The sequence below is a fragment of the Eulemur rufifrons genome, chromosome 9 (assembly GCF_041146395.1).
Source record: "Eulemur rufifrons isolate Redbay chromosome 9, OSU_ERuf_1, whole genome shotgun sequence".
Lineage (NCBI taxonomy): Eukaryota > Metazoa > Chordata > Mammalia > Primates > Lemuridae > Eulemur > Eulemur rufifrons.
Window position 1 is genome coordinate 13,544,747 of NC_090991.1, and position 22,107 is coordinate 13,566,853.

At 46.6% G+C, this 22,107-nt stretch overlaps 2 protein-coding genes across 2 annotated transcripts in view; one reads left to right on the forward strand and one right to left on the reverse strand.

Moving 5' to 3' along the window:
- Positions 1–11,538, forward strand: part of ITGAE (integrin subunit alpha E) — a 45,271-nt gene extending 33,733 nt beyond the window's left edge. The window contains exons 24-31 of the mRNA XM_069483106.1: positions 327–404; positions 935–998; positions 1,078–1,185; positions 4,581–4,637; positions 4,941–5,036; positions 6,911–7,006; positions 10,225–10,335; positions 11,355–11,538. Of these exons, the coding sequence (XP_069339207.1) occupies positions 327–404; positions 935–998; positions 1,078–1,185; positions 4,581–4,637; positions 4,941–5,036; positions 6,911–7,006; positions 10,225–10,335; positions 11,355–11,450 (706 nt within the window). The 3' untranslated portion in view covers positions 11,451–11,538. The remainder of the gene's footprint in view (positions 1–326; positions 405–934; positions 999–1,077; positions 1,186–4,580; positions 4,638–4,940; positions 5,037–6,910; positions 7,007–10,224; positions 10,336–11,354) is intronic.
- On the reverse strand, positions 2,032–4,380 carry HASPIN (histone H3 associated protein kinase). The gene has a single exon (XM_069483451.1). It carries the CDS (start codon positions 4,378–4,380, stop codon positions 2,032–2,034), a length of 2,349 nt encoding a protein of 782 aa, XP_069339552.1.
- Positions 11,539–22,107: the final 10,569 nt, after the last annotated feature.

Here is a 22,107-nt window from a genome sequence, read left to right on the forward strand (position 1 = left end):
TGCTTGGGGGGAGTGCTACTGGCCATCTAGTGGGTAGAAGCCAGGGATACTGCCGGACATCACATAGAACAGTTACAGGACAGGCCCCACAACCCAAGAATTAACTGGCTCAAAATGTCGATAGTGTGGAGGTTGAGAAACCCTTTTAAAATCAGTATTTTTCTGAGTATGGACTTCTAGTGATTCCTCTGTACTCTAATTGCTTATCTTGGAGAGCCTTTTCTTATCTGACTCCCTCAGCCCCCATGACCCCGGGGAAACCAAGACAAAGCAGCACCTGTTATATACAAAGCAGGTGTGCTGTGAACTAATGTTCTTATTCCTAGTTCCAATGAAAGAAGGTCTCTGGCCAGGGAGACCCACGGCCTTCAATTCAGGCATGCCTTCATCGCAGTTCTTTCCAAGTAAGTACTCCCAAGGGGCCAAGGCCAGTGTGACTGCCGTGCCTGGGAGACAGATTTAGGTATTCTCTCCTGTGGATGGGACTGGTGGTTGGGAGGGATGTGGGCATGGTTCTTCTCTGAGAGGAGGCTGTTTAGAACCCAGGCTCCGACATTGATCTCTAGGGCACTAACAGTTGGGTCCTAGGAATCCCACAGTGGTCATCAAAGGAGCAGTACCAACTAGTCTTGCTACAAAAGGGAACTTACATGTTGCTGTGGAGGAAAGAAGAGAGGGGCTGGGGGACTGGGAAGGAGGGAGGACGGTAAAGCCATTCTGAGATGAGATGATTAGAAAATGAACCAGCCCTACTATACAGAACTCAAATATTCCACCTCATCCCAACTTCCCTACAACCACTTTACATTTTGACATTCAGCTTTGATTCCCCTGAGGGATCTGGTGCCCTGTCCTCGTGTATCCAATTGGTAGCATTCAAGTTTATTCAAAATAAGGAGACCTTGAGGCCTAACACATGTCCTGTCAATTGCAGACCGTCAATAATGTACATGAACACAAGCCGGGGGCTTTCTGAGCACAGAGAATTCCCACTAACTGTAAGTGCTTAGTGATTATCACTGCAAAGCTACAGGTGCAAAGCATCACCAACCTGACTTCCTCCTCTCTAATTCGCAGATACATGGGGAAAATCTCTTTGGAGCTGAATTCCAGTTGCAAATTTGTGTTCCAATCAAAGTACTAGGTCTCCAGATTGTAAGAGTGAAGAACCTCAGGAAGACTCAGGTACTTTAAGGCTATTCTTTATCATGATCACGTCTCTTTCCAGAATGACTATGGATTCTCAAAGGTATAAAAACTAGAGTACCAGAAAGGGAGTAAAGACAAATTAACCACAAGAAAACATTAGGTGTAAATTACCAAAGTCATGTTCACAAGAAATATCAACTGCTCAGGTCTTAAAGCAACATTTCAGTTTTCCTCCCCTTCATGAAAAATAAGCAAAACTTCCAACCTTTTTAGTAGCCATGGAGACATTTGTTTTCCCTTCGAAAAATCAATAAATTCTGCATCTCTACATGATTGGTGAGCTTGATAAACATGTGACATTTCTCACACTTCCCCTATAAATTGTCTACTATCTTCCTTTCCTCTCCCTCTAGCCTGTCTTTTTTGGTCTCTGCTTTGCTCTACCCTCTTTGCTTTCAGTTGACTCATCTGTAGTCTGGTTCCCAAAGCCAGCCTTGATACCCAAAGCAACACACTCTCATCAGTATGATAGCTGAGGCCTGAGCTTTCTTGATTTCCACCCTCCCCACTATATAAAGTGGTTCAAAAATGAAAATCTGGAAAGGAATTTACAGAATGGTCTCTGCTGACAATTAGAAAGAAGGCTTATAAGTTATAAACACTTGTTCTCACATGTAGTTTACTTTTGAAAAACATTTGTGATAGCAAGTTTAAATATTTCAACAAACATTTGTTTCCATTTGGAAATAAAATTGTTTGCAAAATTGACTGGAAACATGTGAGAATGGGAATTCCACCCTGCCTTGTGGATAGATGTTGAAACAGTACCGGAGGCTTTAAGACCAGTGTCCTCTTATGGTGAGGCAGAAAGACACGCTTGGCTCACTGAAATAGACTGTGTTGGCAGAGCAGGTCAGTGGCAGAGCTGAAGTTCAGCATTGTCTTGTGGAAATACTGGATCTTTTTCTTTGTTTGCTTCATGGCATGGGTGTTACATTTGGTCTTGAAGGTCATTTGTTTCAGAATCTTATCTGTGAGGTAATGTAGCCAGAGCACATTATTATAAGGGTGATATTCACCCCAGCGGTTGTTATTCTCCTTACGCATGAGCCTGTAGATCTCAAACTGGTAGTCACCCTCACCTGTAAATAGGTCTTCATCCATGGAAATGTCACAGAAAACCACAATCCCATCCCGTTCTAAGCGTGACAGCGTGTAGTCAATGATGTTGACTTGCAGCCCACAGGTGGGGATGGTGTTTGTCTTCCCATTGAGGGTGTAGTGGACCTCTTTGAGGCTGGTTTTTTTTAAGAGCACATTCCCCCAGTGTAAGTCTCGGTGCTCAAAGTGCAGTGATGCCTCTGCCACTGCGAGGGATGCTGTGATCTGGTGTAGAATGCTCTTTGCAGTAGCCATGGAAGACAACTTCCTTTTCATTTGCTCTAAATCAATCCCTCCAAACTCAAATTCCAACACAACGAAGAGCTGGTCTTCCTTAAACATGTCAGGCCGGTCATTTGCAGACCCTCTGGTTGAGTTATACTGATCCCAGGCTTTGAGGAGCAATGGAGGGTAAGACCCTTGAACACAGTGCACTGAGTTCAGCCCAATAAAGCCTTCTGTGCGGTTGCATACCTCATCAGACAAGAGACTCAACTCTTTGGAGATGATGATCTCTGGCAGAATTTCCTCAAAGGTTTTCTGCTGGGATCCATTGACTAAATCTGGTCCTTCAATAGCAATGATTTTTAGGGCTACAGGTGTGTGATCAGTAATTGTTTTAAACACTTCACCAAACACACCTTCCCCAATCTTCTCACAGTGCTCCAGTTTTTCTGTGGAAAAAAAATGGCTAAAGGGGATGGGTCCTTCCTGATTGCATTCCCCATAAACCTTTTCAGCATCAGATACTTTTTTGTTTGCAATATGTAGAGTCTTTAAGGGGCTTAGCAAGTACATAGAAGAGGAGCGCCTAGAGGACAGAGCACTATTTGTTCTGTTCATGACAGGAGGGTTTGAATATTCTGATATGAGGGACCGAGAGGGAGAACTGGCAATGGTATAGCTGCTGCACACCTCTGACACATCAGTCACAATTTTCTTCTTATGAAAACGGAATGAGGCCCTGGTTTTGGTCCAAGAGCAGGCATTCTGTACATGAGTCACGTCCTGGGTGAGGAATGAATCTTTTCCCATCTTTTGGCCCTTTTTAAACTGGTGGTAATGGAGGAGGGAGTTTTCCACTGCCTCCTGATGTTTCCTTTTCCGTCGTTGCCCAGTTCTCTCAGGCCCGTTGATTCCCCCAGGTACGCTACATCCAGTAGCCTCCTTATATTCTAACTGGACAGCCCCTTGAGACCCAATCTCTTGACAAGAGTCCTGGTCTGTGGCCCTCTTCTGACCTGTGCTTGATGGACCTGGGCACTCCAGTCTATTTCCCACTAGTTCCTTTTCACAGCAGGACTCCTTCATATTCTTCCCATCTGCCCCAAACTCAGCATCCTCAGAGATCCCTGGGTCCATAAGGCTCAAACCAAAGAGAGCTGACCTGAGGCTGGCACGGGCTTGGCGGACCATCCTGGTGAACCTGCCTCCTTCTGTTGCTGCCCTCTGGGAGCAGGGGAGAGATGCTTGGTCCAGGGATGCTTCCGAGAAGTGGAAGCCGTTCGGGACTGCAGGGGCTGCATCCAGAGAGGCGGAGGGGCAAGTGGAGATGATACTGCCCCTTGGTGCTGGGGACTCGGGGCCGGGCGAGGCCGGGGAGCTGAACAAGGAGGCGCTGGTGCCCAGCTCGTCGCCGTTCGTGGGCCGGCTGCACCCGCTGATGTCCAGGCTGAGGGGGTCCGGGGTGCGGCTGGGGAAGGGCGGCGGTCGGAGCGGGCCGCAGGGCGTGCTGCACTTCTGCGGGGGCCGAGGTCGCAGCCTCAGGCGTTTTGGGGTCACGGACTGGTTCGGGCTGTCCTTGGGGACTCGGCCGCCACGGCGCTTCAGCCGTCGACCGCCCGGGCTGCCAGAAAAGTCCGGGTCGTCAGGATCATCGGAAGCGACACACTGCGAAAGGCCGCCGCTGCTCGTCTCGCTGCTGCCGCTGCTGCTGAAGATACGCTTCTGGTCCTGCGGCGGGAACCATTGCGCGGTTGCGCAGGCCGGTCGCCCCCGCGGCTTCCCGCCGCCCGCAGGCCCATACGTTCGGAAAAGCCGGCTCCCGGGTCGCGGGAGCGAAGCCGCCATGGCTGCCACCCGCCAAGCGGTTCAAATCCAAGCACCGCGAGACTTCCGCACAACGCGTCCACGGCCACCTCTTCACTGGGTCCTAGCGCCCGTCCGCGCGCATGCGCGTCTCACGGCGGGGGCTCGCGGGAGCCGGGAGGGCAGAAAACTATGGGGATTTGGTTTGCTCAAGTTCGTCGCGGGACTGGCTCTCGTTTCAGGCCGCCACTGTGTGCACCCGGAGTCAGAAGCTCACTTGTGGGAACAGTCCGGTTCAGGTAAGCGCAGCTGTCCCGAGAGGCCGAGGGAGGGCGGAGGGCCTGAAGCCGGTGACAAGGGAGGCCAGGATGCTACTTTGTAGGGTTATCCTCTGCAGGCCAATGCAGGGCGGACCCCAAGGTCCTCCTCCTTAGCTTCATCACTGGTCACATTTGCCAGGGTTGGAGCTTTGCCTGGGTCAAGGTGAGGGCTAAAACTGCTCACACCTTTTATTGTGGGGCCTTAGGTGCTCTGTGTCCCAAGTGTTAAAAATTTCAGCCTTTCCATACGAATTGTGCTTAACTAGACTTTTCCTTTTCCAGCATGTGGAAGAATGGCATTCAGTGAACTGTGCCATCACTTCAGACACAGAAAATATAACTGTGGCTGCAGAGATCTCCTTGGGTCACGCTAAGCAGGTACTTAAGACTGTGAAATGCTCCAGATTTGATTATCCAGCTGTTCATGGCATCTCCCCTAGAAAGAACAGCAGCATCTAAAATATAACATGTCCAAAGTAGGTCTTTTGGTGCACCTTCTGCCCCATCCTGTTCCAAATACTCAGGCTGCCCTCAGTAGGGTGATTTCCTCCAGTTACAGCACCAGGAATTCTGGGAATTACCTGTAACTCTTCCCTTTCCTACATCCCCATATCTATTCCAGCAGCAAGCCCTGCCATCCTACTGCCAAAACGTATTCTAGATCCATTCACTTCTCTCCATTTCCAGTGCTACTGTTGTGATTCAGGCCACCATGTCTTGCTGGGGCTCTTGCAGTAAACTTGGACTTGCTCTTCTCGCCTCTGCTTTTCCCACACCCTCTACCCGTAATTCTTTCCATAACAGCTATCCATCTTCTAAAAGCAAGCATTAGATTGTGCCACTCCTCTGCTTAAAAAAAGGAAAGAAGTGGCTTTAAAACACACTTAGGGCCAGGTGCAGTGGCTCACGCCTGTAATCCAGGCACTCTGGGAGGCCGAGGCGGGCGGATCGCTCAAGGTCTGGAGTTCGAGACCAGCCTGAGCAAGAGTGAGACCCCCGTCTCTACTGAAAAATAGAAAGAAATTAACTGGACAACTAAAAATATATTAAAAAAATTAGCCAGGCATGGTGGCACATGCCTGCAGTCCCAGCTACTTGGGAGGCTGAGGCAGGAGGATTGCTTGAGCCCAGGAGTTTGCAGTTGCTGTGAGCTAGGCTGACGCCACAGCATTCTAGCCCGGGCAACAGAGTGAGACTCTGTCTCAAAACAAACAAACAAACAAAAAAACAAAAACTAAAACACACTTAGACTATAATCCATACTTTTTTCATGGCTTGCAAGGCACTACCTGATCGGGTCTCTGCTTAATTCTCTGACTTATCTCCTAGTACTCACCTTTCTCTTCCCACTTGCCCCTTCTTTTTTTTTTTTTTTTTTTTTTTTTTTGAGACAGAGTCTCACTCTGTTGCCCAGGCTAGAGTGAGTGCCGTGGCGTCAGCCTAGCTCACAGCAACCTCAAACTCCTGAGCTCAAGCGATCCTCCTGTCTCAGCCTCCCGAGTAGCTGGGACTACAGGCATGCGCCACCATGCCCGGCTAATTTTTTCTATATATATTTTTAGCTGTCCATATAATTTCTTTCTATTTTTAGTAGAGGTGGGGTCTCGTTCTTGCTCAGGCTGGTCTCGAACTCCTGAGCTCAAACGATCCGCCCACCTCGGCCTCCCAGAGTGCTAGGATTACAGGCGTGAGCCACCACGCCTGGCCCCCCCTTCTTCTAATTAGTTTATTTTGCTCTTTCTGTTCTGGCTTGCTGATATTATTCTGGCCACAGGACTTTTATACTTTCTGTTCCTGTGTGTAACACTACTCTTCCCCTAGATCTTCACTGGATGATTTCTTAAATTTAGCTCATATGTTATATTTTTAAAGAGACCTTCCCTGATCTAGTGATCAAGTTTAATACCTTGCAGTGATCCAGGTGAGAGACATGCCGGTCCCAAGTAAAGAAGCAGCAATGGGGGTGGAGAAAAAAGGGACAGGTGCAAGAGAGAATTAAGAAAAAAAAAAGAATTGTGCAGAACTGACTTTGGGTAGGGGTTGTGGCACGAGGTAAAGGATAAAGGAAAAGAAGCTGAGGAGAAACTGCAGATTTCTTGTTTGGGTAACTACTTTGTGGATGTTGGGGCCATTAGGAGGCTAAAAACTACTAGAGAAGGAATACCTTTAAAGGGCAAGGTGGTGAGTCCAAAACCAGTGAGTCTGTGTCTATAACATGTTTTGTTTCCCTCCTTCCTTCTCCCACCTTATAGTTACCAAGGGATATAACTGAACTGCAGATCCTTGGTGAAATATCTTTCAACAGATCTCTGTACGAGGGGCTGAGTGCAGAGAGCCACAGAACTAAGGTGAGCCCTGGCTGTTTTCTGGTTTGTGGGTAGTGTTCTGAGAAAACTGCCTGGCCTTTGAGTCCCTGCGCAGGCACTCTGCTGTTGCTCTCTTCCTATTTTCAATCTTATCACTTCTGATCTTGGCTCTGCCACTGACTACCTTTGTGGCCTTCAGGGAGTCAGCTTCTGCCTCAGTTTTTTGCCTGTGAAATAAGGCAATTGAATAAGAGGCCTAAGCTGACGAGGTCTGAGTTGAAGTAACTAGGCTGGAATCAACTGCAGTATATACTTTGGTTTGAAAATGTATTGATTTTTAAAAAAAATTTCCTAAGTGAGAAATGACTTTTTGTACACATTATCTCTCTTCCTAGTGTGCAGTATCAATGTTTAGTTACAGTAGTAAACAGTTGCAGTACTCAAGAATGCATAATTCTTTTATAAGACTTAGACTAAGTACTGGAACTCTTGGAAATTTTGCACAGGTCCGACTAGAAGTCAAACTGACATCTGTGATTTATAGGCTAAATGCTCCTGTGTGTGTTACTCTGTGTTTTCATTCTTGTTGACACAGCTTGGACATGGTTTTAGAGATGATCTATTTGTGAGCTCTTTTTGTTTTTTAAAGAGATGGGATCTCACTCTGTTGTCCAGGCTGGAATGCAGTGGTGCCACCATAGCTTACTACAGCCTCAAACTCCTGGGCTCAAGCCATCCTCCCACCCCATCTTCCTGAGTAGCTGGGACTACAAGCATGTGCCATCATGCCTAGCTTATCTGTGAGCTCTGTAGTTAGGCATGATTCTTCACTAGAGGGAATGTCAGGAGAGTGAGTCTGGATTGCTAAAGATAAGATCCTCTGTTTTCCTCCCTGGAGGAGGAGAAAGGAGTATTTCTCTCCCTTTTTCTTTAACAGTTTCTGACGCATCTTTAAGAAAGCATGCCTTCTATAGAACGAAACATGTTGTCATAACATTCTGAAGGTTAGATTACAAAAGTGTTTCTCTGTTAAACACTTGAAAGGAGCAATTCTCTAGATATGTCAAAATAACATTTATTTTTAAGTACTGTATTTCTGATAACAGAAAACAATATGGAAGACCTACAAGTGCCCATTATCATATTGCCCAGATTTAAAAAAATAAAAGTAATAACAAGAAAATCCAAGCCGTACAAAGACACCAAAAATAATGATTCCTTCACACACCCCTGACTCTCTCTTCCCAAGGGGAGTTACTGTTCACAGTTTCTTATGTGCACATTTTAAATTTATTTGTGTATTTCCTTCCTTTATTTGCTGATCCTTTTATATTTATAGCATAGATTCCCCAAAATGCCTTTCTTTAAATCCAGTATCTTTATTTTTTTAATTTTTATTTATTTTTTTATCTTTATTTTGTTTGAGACAGAGTCTCGCTCCGTTGCCCAGGCTAGAGTGCCATGGTGTCAGCCTAGCTCACAGCAACCTCAAACTCCTGGGTTCAAGCAATCTTCCTGCCTCAGCCTCCTGAGTAGCTGGGGCTACGGGCACACACCACCATGCCCGGCTGATTTTTTCTATATATTTTTAGCTGTCCAGATCATTTCTTTCTATTTTTTAGTAGAGATAAGGTCTCGCTCTTGCTCAGGCTGGTCTTGAACTCCTGACCTCGAGCGATCCTCCCGCCTTGGCCTCCCAGAGTGCTAGGATTATAGGCGTGAGCCACCGCGCCTGGCCTAAATCCAGTGTCTTAAGCAAAGTATTAAGTAGTTCCTGTCAATAAGCACCTGACTTACAGTGAATCTATGAGTATAAATAGCTGTGTATCCAAATGCATTTCAGCCGCAAGAAAGTGAAAATCCGGCTAAGGTGCCAGAAGGGCATATGCTGTTTACCTAGTGAGGGAGGCAGGCCCAGGGTCAATGGCCTGGCTCCGTTGGTCCTTGTACCTGCCGTCTGGGTGATGGAGATACCTTCTTTCCTCATGGCCGACACAACGTTGCCACATCTCCCAGGGCTGTATTTTCATTTAGCAGAATACACAATAGGAAGCAAGCAGTCAGTAGCAAAAGGACTTTTCTTCATGTGCCTTCCCTTTTTAGGGAGGAAAATTTTCCTAAAAGCTCCCAGGAGACAGCCCCTTACATTTTAGTGAGAACAGGATCTCATGTCAGTCACTGGCAAAGGAGAACAGCTTTGTCGTGATTAGCTTAGACCGATCATGATTCCTGAACAAAATCTTAAAGCAGAGAATGGCTACTGGGAAGGCCACCATCGATGTTTGCTGCAAGCAGTAGTGTGCTGTGTCCTACTTCTCCCTTCACCTCTACCAGGGCAGCTTTGGGGCACTTTTGGGAACCTGTGGGTTTCAAAGAGGAAAAAGGGAAAAGGCTTTGAGAAATAGGTGCATTTCTTCTACTCAAATCTGGCCTGTCACGCTACTGTCACCGTGGAACTTCTTTTCATTTCCTGGGAGGGTGGTACCCGGGTCTCAGTTGGGAAGCACATCCCCTGAACTTTCCAGCTGAAGCCTGTCAGTAAGAGGAGAGATTTAGACTCCTGAAATTGAGAGAGCCAAATTGAAGTTTGGAAAATGAAATTTGGGGATGACTTGTAATGGAAGAACTCTACAAGTGTGACACATGGGTACAATTTTGCATTTATTGTCATGTCCCTGAGGTAACATACAGTTTAGTCTGTTAGAGACCAGACCAGTGCCTTTGTCAGATATTTTGTGTAGGGGAAAATGTATTACCAAAGACTTTAGGGGTCTGTGCCAGATCGAAAAGAGCTGCCAGAATAGAGTTGGAAAGGACCTAGAGATCACTTAAAATAAGTCATCATTTTGAAGAGAATGAACATGGGACTCAAGGACATACAGTCGCTTGGCTGCCTGTAGGATCTTGATTTGCTGTCTCTCAGTCCAGTGTTCTTTAAACTCCACCACTCCAGGCCTAAGCCCTTGGGACCCTCAGTCAAGCTGTCAGAGTATCTTTAACAGAAGGTCACGATCCTTCTAACAGACATAGCTCTTCTAGATAAGAGACCAAAATAGTTTCTTATAAAGTATTTTGGTCATGAGGTAATTTTAGATTATTTAAAATGCTGCATCAGGGAGTGTTTAACTTTTTACTGTCATCAGTCTTGATCAATACACAGGATGTTGCCAAGTCCTCATATTTTGCTCCTTAAAATAACATGTAGAATTTTTTCTTCATTTGCCTTCCCTGATTTATTGGATGATCCTTCTCTTGTCCAGATCACTGTCATCTTCGTGACAAATGAAGAGTACCATTCTTTGCCTGTCATCATTGGAAGCAGTGTTGGTGGCCTTCTGGTTTTGATTGTGATTATAGTCATCCTGTTCAAGGTCAGTTCTACTCAGGTTCATAATGGCAGGAGAGGACTGGGCTCTGGTTTGGGCACAGACTCCCTAGGATAGCCGTCCCCTAACATAGAGCAGCTACTCCGGCCTTGTGGCCTCTTTTCCCTCTTCCTTCAGTCACACATTTCGTGTTTAGGCTAATGAATAAGACAGCTTCTGTCTGGGGAAAAAAAAAAAATCAAATTGAATTATGGAGTACAGAGAGATCTTCCCAAAACAGATCTGATTATCATTCCCCAATTTAAATCCTTTCCTTGCCTTCCCCTGTCTTAACATTTAAACTCTTTTACTGCTATTCAAGACCCTCTGTTCTCTGCCCTTTACCCTCCTCTGCCCTTAAGTCTTGATTTTTTTCTTCCAAACAAGTTGAACTGTTCCCTAAATAGGTTCATGCATCTCTGCTTGTGCACAGTCTGTTCTCCTTGCCGGAAAAGCCCTTCCCTGCTTTTTCACCTGGTGTGCACTCTTCCCTGAAAACTCAGCCCAGAGATTCCCGAGTCCTCTGCACTGAGTTATGTGCTTTTCCTGTGAGCTCCCTTAAGGAAACCCTTCCAAATGGCAGTCCTCACACTATATTTTAATAAGTTCTCTTTCTACTAGATTGTGAGCTTCTTCATGTAGCAGGCCGCACTTGATCTCTTTCTATCCTCAGCATAGTAGGCTCTGCTGAGTATTTTTGCATAAATGAGATTAGATCCATTACAGCCAAAATTATAGTACTGTTCAGAATTAGTTAAGTTGAAAAGGTTCAAGTGCTCTGGGGGGTTCAGAGAAAGGTGGAAAGCCGGCTCCAACTGGGGAATGAATGCCAGGAACGGCAGCATTTAGGAAGGGTCTTAAAGGATTGGATTATCAGGGAGAGATTCGAAGGAAGTAGTGGGAGGCAATAGGAGGTATGAGAAGCAGAAGAGTAGGGACTCTTTAGGCAACAACCAGAATAACCATTTTCTAAAACAGAAGGATACCTTTGGCCTGTAATTGGACTTCCCCTCTGTCTGTTTCAGTGTGGCTTTTTTAGAAGAAAGTATCAACAACTGAACTTGGAGAGTATAAGGAAGGCCCAGATGAAATCAGAGGATCTGCTCGCAGCAGAAAATTAAGACCTTCGTCTTCATCCGTGGGGAGAGACTGTCAACCAGTACTTGAATTTCTGGAGCACTGGCGCTCTTGTCCTGCTGATTACTTTTCTTTTAGGATGGTCTAGAGCACTATTGAACAAATTGTTTGTAGAATGTTGTTTTTTAACCATACATTGTCCCCAAAGCGCATTGTGTGAAAAGTAAACTTGGGAAACATTTGGTATTAAACAAAGTTAAACTGTTTTCTTTATAGTAGTGCTTGTAATATGCAAATATAATATTCTTTATGATTTGCAGTAAATTTTGATATCTGATAGGGCAAGTTTTCATTCTTATTTTTAAAAAATTATTGATTGCATTCTTTCAGATAATTCTTAGTATCAGGTTTTCAGATTTCCAAAAGAAACCGTTGGAGATTTAAATTTAAACGTACAAGTTGGAGAGCATTGATATCTTTACAGTATTGTCTTCTTACTCAGAAACATGACATTTGTCCACTTGCTGAGATTTTTAAAAACATTCTGCAACAAGATTTTATAATTTTCTTCAAAGGGGTCTTAATTTATGAAGACTTATTTCCAGCTGTATTATATTTTTTGTTGTTACTGTGAAGAAAAAGTATTTTTTTCCCCCAACTGATTAGAGTTTGCATTTAGAACAATTGTTTGCTTTGAATCTTTACCTTATCTGGCCATCTTACTGAACTCTGTTTTTTGGTAGCTTTTTAGTTGATTCTCTTGGAATTTCCAGGGAGCCAATTCTCCCTGCAAATAGTGGTCATTTGGAGTCTTTCTGCTGTTTGTACTTTTTTCCCCTTACTTCTTTGACTAGGACTTGCAGAGCTCTGAGAAGCCAGCTCCGTGCCTGACTTAATGCGACTGCCCTTTGTGCCCTGCCCTGCCTGCCTCACCCCTGCCTCCGATGCTAACCTCGGCCACTGTGCTGGGGGGCAGTTTCTGAGGCCCGGCTGGAGAAGCCCACTTCTCCTGTGTTAAGTCACCAGGCTGTTTGGCACGATCAGCTTTTCTGTTGATCTTATTCCATTTACTTCATTTCTTTCAGAAATTCCTCTATGTTGTCGGTCCTTTTATTATACTGTTCTCTGTTTTCCAATGCTGCTGCAGGCTTTTCTTCCTTTTTTGTAATTCTTGGGTTGTTTCAGTGGGATTTTCCTTTGAAAGAAAAGAAAAAAGATAAGTTTCCTTAGTAATTTCCCTGTTTTTGGAATTGTGTCCAGGTTTTTGATATTATAAGTGACTTGCAGCCCCCGCTTTTGTACTTTTTTTGTAATTTCAAATAAGACCCCACTCCCATTGTAACAGTGAAGACTTATTTGACCACCTGTGCGCTATTGACTGAGTCATACTGATCTGATTGGAGTCAGATCAATGCGGTTACAGTCAGGAGACTACATAAGGGACCAGTCAGCGAGGAGGAAGAGACTTTTGAATGGAGACATCATTCAGTTTTACAAAGTCTTATGCTATTGCTTAGGCCAAGGTTTTGTCTTTCTTCTAAAAGATGCCTTTCTGGTACAGGCCTTTGCCACTTGCCCGGGAACAGGAAGTGCTAAAGCTTGCATAGATCCCAGGACAGTGAGTATTGTCACAGGGCCACTGTCTGCCCAGAAAACGACTAAGGTGGAACCAGCTGGGTACTAGCATGGGGAAAGTGCCCCTTACGGTTTTTCTGTTTTCATCTCCCCTGGTACAGGCCAGTGAGTTCCAGATTCAGATAACCTTTTCCTCTCGTGATAGCATCTGAACTTTGGATTTGGTTATTGCAGGGATGAAATTAGGCAGGTGTGAAAACCTAAATTGGTCACACAAATAAGTCCTAATTAGATTGTGTGTTCCACGTGGCCGAGCCCAGCAGTCTTACATGATCTGCACTAGGACATTATTATGTGCACATTCTCTCTAATAATACCCTTGCAAGGAAGGGCATTTGGTTAAGATTTTCTGAGTCTTCTAGCCATCATTATAATCTTATAACAGTGCCAAAATGTTAGAACAGATTTAGTAAATGGAATCAAGGAAAACTTACAATCACTCAGGAAGAGTAGTCCTAATGTCAGAGTTCAGGAGGATACACCTAAATGGACAATTCCCAGCTTAATTTGGGAATTATTTTTTGAAGAGTGGAAGGACGTTTTGTAAAGTACATAAATAACACACAGAAACACTCTCATAGTGAAATCAGAGTAAAAAGTGAAAATTTGGCTTTGTCACAACCTCGGTTAATTCAGTGTTTGTCCTTAGAAGCTGAGGTGACCCGGTTTAGGATGTCTCCTTCCAGGCCATTTTCTGTGCGTCCGTAAATATTCATATATGTCCACATGCAAGTACATAGGTTTTTGGGTTTTTTTTAACATAAATAAGATGGTATATTCTGCCATTTGTGATAATTGGTGACAATTTTCAGGGAACCCATGTCAGAAACTAAATGCTGCTGCTAAAGGCTGGGGATGGGATGGGGGAATGGAGAGAGGTGACATCTTGGGTTAACATAATCTTTGGGGAATTAATGACTTACATTTGTGTAGCTCTTTACAATTTGTAAAGAAGCCCTTTTAGCTTTTCCCAAGAGTGGAATTACAGACATAACTTGTAACTGTTGTTCAGTGTCAGATTGCTTTCCAGAAAGACGGAGCCATTTTATTTGGTTATCAGCAGCATGAACATGTCCTGGAATCTCCATTTTTTTACTTAATTTGTTTGCTTACTTGGTATATAATCACAGTTTCAATTTACTTTGTTGGCATGATGGTGTATTTTTTCCACGAAATAAGGTGAGTTTTTTTTTCCTTCCCTATGCTTTACTTTATCTTTCTTGCCCACTTAAAATGTGGCCATGGTATTTTCTCTTTAGCTCTTTCTGAGCTGCTCCGTGCTTCTGGGATAGAAAAGGTGCATATTTCTACCTCTGAACTTCTGAGCCTTTGGGCACAAAAGGGCGATTTGACTTTAATACAATCAGAGAACAAGGTGCTCTTCAAAATGGAGAAGCTCAGTCTTGCAGATTAGGTGGTGAGTATTAGGAAGCAGCAGTCGTTATTGGTGGTCTGTCTAAAAAAGGAACTCTTTGGAAGTACCACAAGGAGGAAGACAGAACCACTGTGGCCAGCCTCCAGGGGAGAGAGCTGGAGGCCCTTCCTCTCCCCCTCTCCCTGAGGAGGGGATTTGGGATCTGCTTGGTTCCTGGGACCCTGTAGCCAGGTGCAGTCCTGAGGGCAGAGTGGTCAGGGGGGCTGAAGGTGTGGTGTCTGCGGATGCCGCCTCCTCTGTCCAGGCCCTGGGAGGGGGCCTGGACTAGCCCTGCTCAGAGCGCCGGCAGGTGTTCTCAGGCTCTTGGCATTGGTATCTTGGGGGGGGATCTTCCTGTCAGTAGAGCTATGAGGTCTGAGATTAAAGTCAGGAGTTCTGGGGTGGGAGAAAACACTGCTGGGCCACTTTGGGGATCTGCAAACTTTTTAGATACCTTAGTCTGGCAAAAGGCTGCCAGCCTAACTGGAATTGGGACACTGGGGCTTTGGGAACTTTTGCCTCCTGGATGAAGCACTCACTGGATCGGCCAGCTGGTTGAGGACACTAGTGCCTCTAGGTCAGGGGTTTCTAACTGTTTTGTGTGCCGTAGACACTTTTGGCGGTTCAGCAACCCCGTCTCAGATTTTTTTTCCAAATATTGTATTATGAAAATATTCAAACATACAGAAAAGTTTTACAGTGAACGTCTGTCCACCACCGAGTTTCTACCATTAACACCTTACTATGCTTACTTTATCATGTATTTTCTCGTCTACCCATCAGCTTGTTTTTAAATGTGTAAAAGTTATAAAATTAATAAAAATAAAAAAATATGTAAGAGTTTACAAAGAGCCAATCATATTGAAATATGGTGATCAGAATATGTTTAAAAAGTTGTGGTACAGAGATATATGATGCTTTTATGATATATATTTGATGCTTCTAAAACTAATGCATCAAAGCAGCAGGTCTGATAACTACCCTACTTTCAAAGTTGTAATGAGCTTAAAATATATTTTGAGATATTTGCAGTAGCTGTAATGTGATGGGAAAATATAATTTCTATTGGTATCAAGATTATAAGTGCTGCTAATACTACTATCGTTGTTGGCTAATATTCATAATTGAAGGAAATGCTGAATTTCAGTTAAAGGGTAGTAAAAATAGATGTGCAAACTTTTCCCATCCAGCTTCGCAGACTTCCTGCTCTTTTTGCTCTGGTCCCATTTAAACAATCACGTGTCTCCAGAGGCTTTGTACTTTTGCAGCTAATCTTAATGATCACTCCAGACAGTGTTACCCCTGTTTTACGGAGAGGAAACAACTTGGCCAAGGCCACAGGGCTAATACATGGCAGAGCCATTGTTCTAATAGAAGGATTTTGGATTCGGAGTCTAATGCTTTTTCCATGAAAGCTGCATTACAGACCGGGCAAGGTGTAGGTAACGGCCCCGGAGTGCAGTGGTGTTTTTCAGACTTAGTTGGGCAGACGAATGACTTGTGGAGCGCAGCTGTTCAGGTTCCTTGGCCGTATCCCTGAAGGCTCTGATGCTCTAGCACGGCTTGGGCCTGGGAATCTACTTTTTTGGCACGCAGTCCAATTGATTTTGATGTAAGAACCACACTCTGTGAGACAGGTACGAGCTCAGAGTTTCTTCCTGTCATTACACTTGGTCAATGGTTAGCACTCAGCACAGACTTGGAGTCTCGATGACTAATAAGTTGTTTCAGGAGATAAATTTAACTTAATGTTCTGGTAGAATTATATTTGTTGAAATCTCTTCTGAATATACAAAAATAAAGGCTTAGTCACTCTGCCCTAGGCACTTCAGTATACAGGCTAATGGGCAGTCAGGAATTGCATGCATGCATTCGTTCGTTCTGTGTTCATGGTTCTACAAGCCTCAGTGACTGCTTCCATCCTGGAGGTGCCCAGGGGACAAAGACGGGTTAAACCCTTTCCTGCCCTCACAGCCCTATTCGACAGCTGAGATATGTACCCAACGGTGACAGCGAGGGAGAAAGCAGTGAATTCTCTGAATCACACAGATCCTGTGCTGTGGGAATGCAGAAGAGAGGATCCAAGAGGCCTTTGAAGGACACAGACGCCAGGAAGCTGAGCCTGGGAGCCTGGAGGACTGAGGAGAGACCAGCCTGGGCAGAGGCATGAGGTTGGGAAAGGAAGGCTGTCGCAGAGCCCGTGAGCTGGCTTGGCTGTAGCTCAGTGTGCGTGGCGGGGAACGTGCGGCTGGAAAGGCTGGGGACAGTGTGTTGTGTAAGAATCTACGTGGGGACGTGTGCTAGGAACTGGGGGAAGACACAAACACTTGCAGTGCTGTCTATGAGGAGTTCACGCTCATTCTCGTTTCATTCCCACTCTGGCCCTGTGAGTTTGAGAGTGGAGAGGAGTGAAGGGACGTGAGAAATGTCATAATGTCATGCAGGCTGCAGGCTGCGGGGGCGGGCCCTGGGGCGGAATCACTGCGGGGAGCAGCGGTGAGAGCAAGGGTTGCTCTAAGAGGTACCATGTTAGAGTTGTCACTGCCTTTTGGGTTTGGTTGCTCAAGTTTGCATCTTTAGCCTTTTTAGTGCCCAGGGGACTAGGATTCGGCTCTTTACTCTTTAAGTGTTTGGCACCTCAGTCGAGTTTTTCCCCAGGTCAGACAGTGGGAGCTAAGTACTGATCACCAGCCCATCAATCATGCTGCGGGTGACTTGGAAATACCCCCCACGAGCTTCCTTTTCTTGTTGACTGTATTTAAAGGACACTAATAAATGCACCTGCTGTTTCCTAAATGGGTCAGTAATGTCTTTTACTGGGATGAGTTTGTTGTAGTAGGACCTGCGCGAAAGAAATAGGGCCCCTTGTTTGGGAGGCTCTTGGTGAAACCTCCCCATGCCACCCCTTTCCCACTCTTGTCTCTCTGGGCCACCAGGGTTCTTAGGGCTCTGAAGGAAGGCAGGGTCTGCAGATGGTCCTCCAAGGCCTCCTTATCCTGTAATGACCTCCTTTTGTGCCCTAGGACAGACTCAAAATCTCCTACCTCCGGGTCTTCCTTATCCTTTGGGGTGGGAAATAGAGTTCACTACGTAAGTAAGATCTTTTTTTTCTTTTTCTTTTTTAGATAGAGTCTGGCTCTGTTGCCCAGGCTAGAGTGCAATGGTGCGTCAGCCTAGCTCACAGCAACCTCAAACTCCTGGGCTCAAGCGATCCTCTTGCCTCAGGCTCCCGAGCAGCTGGGACTACAGGTGTGTGCCACCACACCCAGATAATTTTTTTTATTTTTAGTTGTACAGCTAATTTCTTTCTATTTTTAGTAGAGACAGGGTCTCCCTCTTGCTGAAGCTTCTCTTGAACTCCTGACCTCAAGCAGTCCTCCTGCCTTGGCCTCCCAGAGTGCTAGGATTACAGGTGTGAACCACTGCCTGTAAGTAAGATCTGAACCTCTACCCCAAGAACCCTATTTTATAGAAATTCTGTGTGTTCTTATTTGTTTTGTTTCCTTTAATTTTGTGCAGAATTTTTTTGAGTTTGTTAGCCTCTCAGGCTAGGGGGAAGGGTTCTTTTACCCTCATTAGGTCTGGAGGGGACAGGGGGAACCCATGCTCTCTGGAGGCTGCAGGGGACATCGAGTGACACCTCCAGGCTGTTGATGGAAACACAATGATGCTGTTGACAGCCTTCCAGCCACCCACCTGTGGCCAACGTCTTCCCTCTTGGAAGCTCTTTCTCAGTCCCTAGAGAAATGGGAGGTTTTTCTTGATTGAGGGGTCTCTAAAGGCTCACCCCATTCACCATGCTTTCTCCCTTATAATCTGTAAAATTCAAAGGAGAAGGGACAGAACAGTATGGGGAGAGGGTTGGAATCAGGCAGGAGGGTCTATTTCCCCCCAGCAATTTCTTTGGAGGAGGGGAGGGCTCTGTCTGAGGAGCCACCAGGGTTTTTACTGGAGACTGTCCCAGGACCCAGAGCAGACCGAGAAGGTCCCCAGAGTGGGTCCAAACCCACAACAGTAGACTTAAAATGCTGGCAAGTCTTAGGAGCAGGTGAGATGTTGTCAAAAGAGAAAAGCCTTTCAGAAATTCACTTTCTATTGCGCATCCTTCACTGCAGGTACCTGAAATCATCCAGAGAGTAAGGCTTGAGGCCCAGAGAAGAGCTCACTGCTCACCCTTTCCTTTATTTCAGGTGGACGCACAGAGGAAGGGATTACACTGGATTGCACTCATCGCAGTGAAGCATGATGTGGATGCCTGTGGGGGACGAGAAGGAAGGGCGTGGTGGTGAGGCAGCGAGGGGCTACTCTGAAGACTAGCCCTGACCCTTGACCCCTGACCCCTGACCCAGGGAGTGAAGTGCAAAGGCACCCAGCAGTTTTTGGCATGCCATGGCGGTGCTCTTGGCCCTGGCGGCAGCAGGAGCTGCTGTAGAAGGTGCCCGTCCTTTTGACTCTCCTGAGCCATTGTGAGAGAGTCCGTTTCCCTCCGAGGGGCAGTGTCCGGGTGAGGCGGTGGTGTTCCGCAGGGCCCTGGCCACAGTGTCTAGGGGACAGAGCTCTAGAGCCCTGGTGACTAGACCTAGGCCTAGTGCTGGTGTCAGCTCAGGTGACCTCTGGACCTCACTTCTTCATGGAATGGGCTTTACAGTTAGCTCTCTGGCCCGTGCACAGAGTGAGTTGAGGCAGGTGACGTGGAAACTGTAGAGCACTGTGCTCCTGGTGACAGTGGAGCCAGATCACCTGGATGCCAATTCCGGCACACATGCTTACTAGTGGTGTGACCATGGGCATGTCTCACCTCTAAGGAAAAACTAAGGATAACAGTACCACCCACGTAGCATTGTCCCGCCATGCAAGTCATTTAGAACAGTGTATTCGCTGTGATAAGGGGGTGAAGATCATTTTAGCAGGGTCCCTTGGGGCTCGGAGGCCGCTGAGATGGGGTTAGGTACAATCTAGGAAAACTCTCACTCAAAAGCAGCAGGCAGTTTTCTCTCAAGTGGAGATTTCACCTTGGTTTTGGAAACGTCCCAACGTGGACGGTTAATGATGCAAATGTACAAAGCAGAGCCCTCTTCTCCCCTTCGAGCATTGTGGGTGTTATGCGTGTGCTTGCGGGGGAGGCGGGCTGGCCCACGTGGAGACAGAGGGCAGATGCTGTAGGTCACAGCTAATGAGTATTTTTCACATTATTTTGACTGCAACCCACAGGAAGAAGTATATTCTACACCGTGATGCCACATACAGACACACTCGTATTTGAAATGAAAGTTTCCCAAAGCAATACCTACCCTTACTTCCTTAAACACCTCTGATATTTTCTATTTCTTTCTTTCTTTTTTTTTTTTTTTAGATACATGCTGGTTGTAACCTAGTAAACTAATGTCATGACTCTAAGAGGCTGTGTGGTGAGGGACCCCCAGCCCTGAGAGCAGCCCTGTCCCCTCTGGATGGCTCTGCAGCTTCAGGACTGCTCTGTCGGAAGTTGCAGCCCAGCTGTACTGTAGGGCCGCCTGCACGGGAGGGCAGTGGGAGCAGAGCCCCTTCTCTGAAGCCAGGGTGGCAGTTGTGTCAGGCCGCTGAGGGCAGGCGCCAGGCATTTCGGCCTCTGCAGCAGCACACAGTAGGCACTCAGGAAAGGTTTGACGAATCAAGAACAGGAGAGTGTCCTGGACTGGGGCCAGCTGTAGGCTCTGCTGTGTGACCTGGGGCCTCACTTAGCTCCCCTTCTTGCAAAATGAAGGCCCTGTTCTCTGCTGGTGGGGGGTCCCTCCACAGAAGGAGCAGGCCCCAGCCACAAAACTCGGGTCTCCCTTTGGGGAGTGGAGAGACTCACCTCTAGAGATCTTCTCCAGGCCAGGTGCAATTCAGGAGGCTCCTGCAGCAGTGCCCTCAGGGTGACGGGCAACTTCATAAACATGATGTCACTCCATGGAGGCTGCTCTGTGGAGTGTTGGAGGGCCATGGTAGGGGAGAGTGAGGATGACTTCAGCTTCTAAAATCCCCAGTCATGACTGGGACAGGGTGGCAGCTCCAAATACCTTCCCACTCTCTGTTTAAAAATAATCAGGGCTGGTTTGTCCATTCAGTCAACAAATATGTCTCAGCTATTATGTGGCAGGCATAGTGCTGAGACATATTTGGAGATGTCCAAAAGCAAGGGCCCTGCCCTCCTGGAGCTTCTGGTCTTAGTCGGGGACAGTCAATAAGTTAATGAAATCCCATCAGATAGTGACGAGTGCTCCAGGGGAATAAGATGCGGTGATGGGATAGAAGGTGATTGGGCTGGGGCTGGGGCTACTTTTGGTGGGTGATGATAAAGAACAGGCCTTTTTGAGGACATAGCATTTGAGTTGGAACTGATGAAAAGGTGCAAAGTTCTTTGCAAATGCCAGTTTGAGAGCAAAATATAATAGATTCCCAGCCCCATCCTAGACTTAGTAAGAATTTTAGAGCCAGGGCCCAGGAATTTGCCTTTTTCCTTCCAAATGATTCCCATGCACACTGACACTGGAGACCTTCCCTGGGGCTTTCATGCTTAGAGAGGACCACGAGTCCTCTTGGTGAACTTTAGGGTCCCTTCCAGCGCCCAGAGCCTGTGGTTCAGGGAAGGTGAGCTTCTTTGCATGTGAAGGCAAGGAGTAGGGCAGGAGCGGGCTGCTTGAGGTCAGATTGCGGGGAGCAGAACACGAGTGTGCACAGCTCCTCACACATGCAGAGCTCTCCCAGGGCCCTGCCTCTCTAGGGCTGTCGCAAATTCTGAAGCTGACCTCTCCTCTGGGAGGCCCTCCCTCATCCCCGCTCCCAACCCTCTCTTTAATTTCACATATTGTGAGGGTTGCTGTCATAACAGCCTGGATTAGGTCTATCTTTTGCTGTGGGAACCATTCCAAACAGTTGGTGCATGCACTCCCTCCAAGCATATTTTATGATCTTGGGCCTTGCTTGCCTGTGTCTCCCCACCCCCACTCCATCCACCCTGAGTGTGGGACAGAGTTCTTCATGCTGTGGGCATCAGGGACCTGTTTGGCAACTGACTTCCTGGGAGTGTGGGGCTTTAAACCTGCAGCAGCTACTGCAGAAGGAACGCCCACCTAATCACAGCCGAAACAGGCAGCCATGGGTCAGACAAGTCTGTCTCTTCCAGCCTGTGGGGGTGGCCAGGGCTCCCCCTGGGAGCAAGAAAGCATCTGCCTCCCAGTAGATCCTAGCACCAGGTGAATCAAGAAACCTGTTGTGCTTACCTGTGAATGTTCTTTATTCCTTCTTCACCTCCACTTCCTGTGCTATAGATACTCCCTTCTAGGCCTCAGTTTCCCCATTTATTCAATAGGAAGAATCTGGTCAGGGGGTGGCTCAGGCCTGTAATCCCAGCACCAGCACTTTGGGAGGCTGAGGCAAGAGGATCTCTTGAGATCAGAAGTTCCAGACCAGCCTGAGCAACAGGGGAAACCCCATCTCTGCAAAAAAATTTAAAAATTATCCAGGTGTGCTGGCGCATGCCTGTAGTCCCCACTATTCCAGAGGCTGAGGCAGGAGGGTAGGTTGGACCCGGGAGTTGGAGGTTGCAGTGGGCTGTGATCTGCTGCTGCACTCCAGCTGTCAGGTGTGGTTAGGGAGAGCTGTCCTGGTTCTTGGGCTCCTTTCTTGGA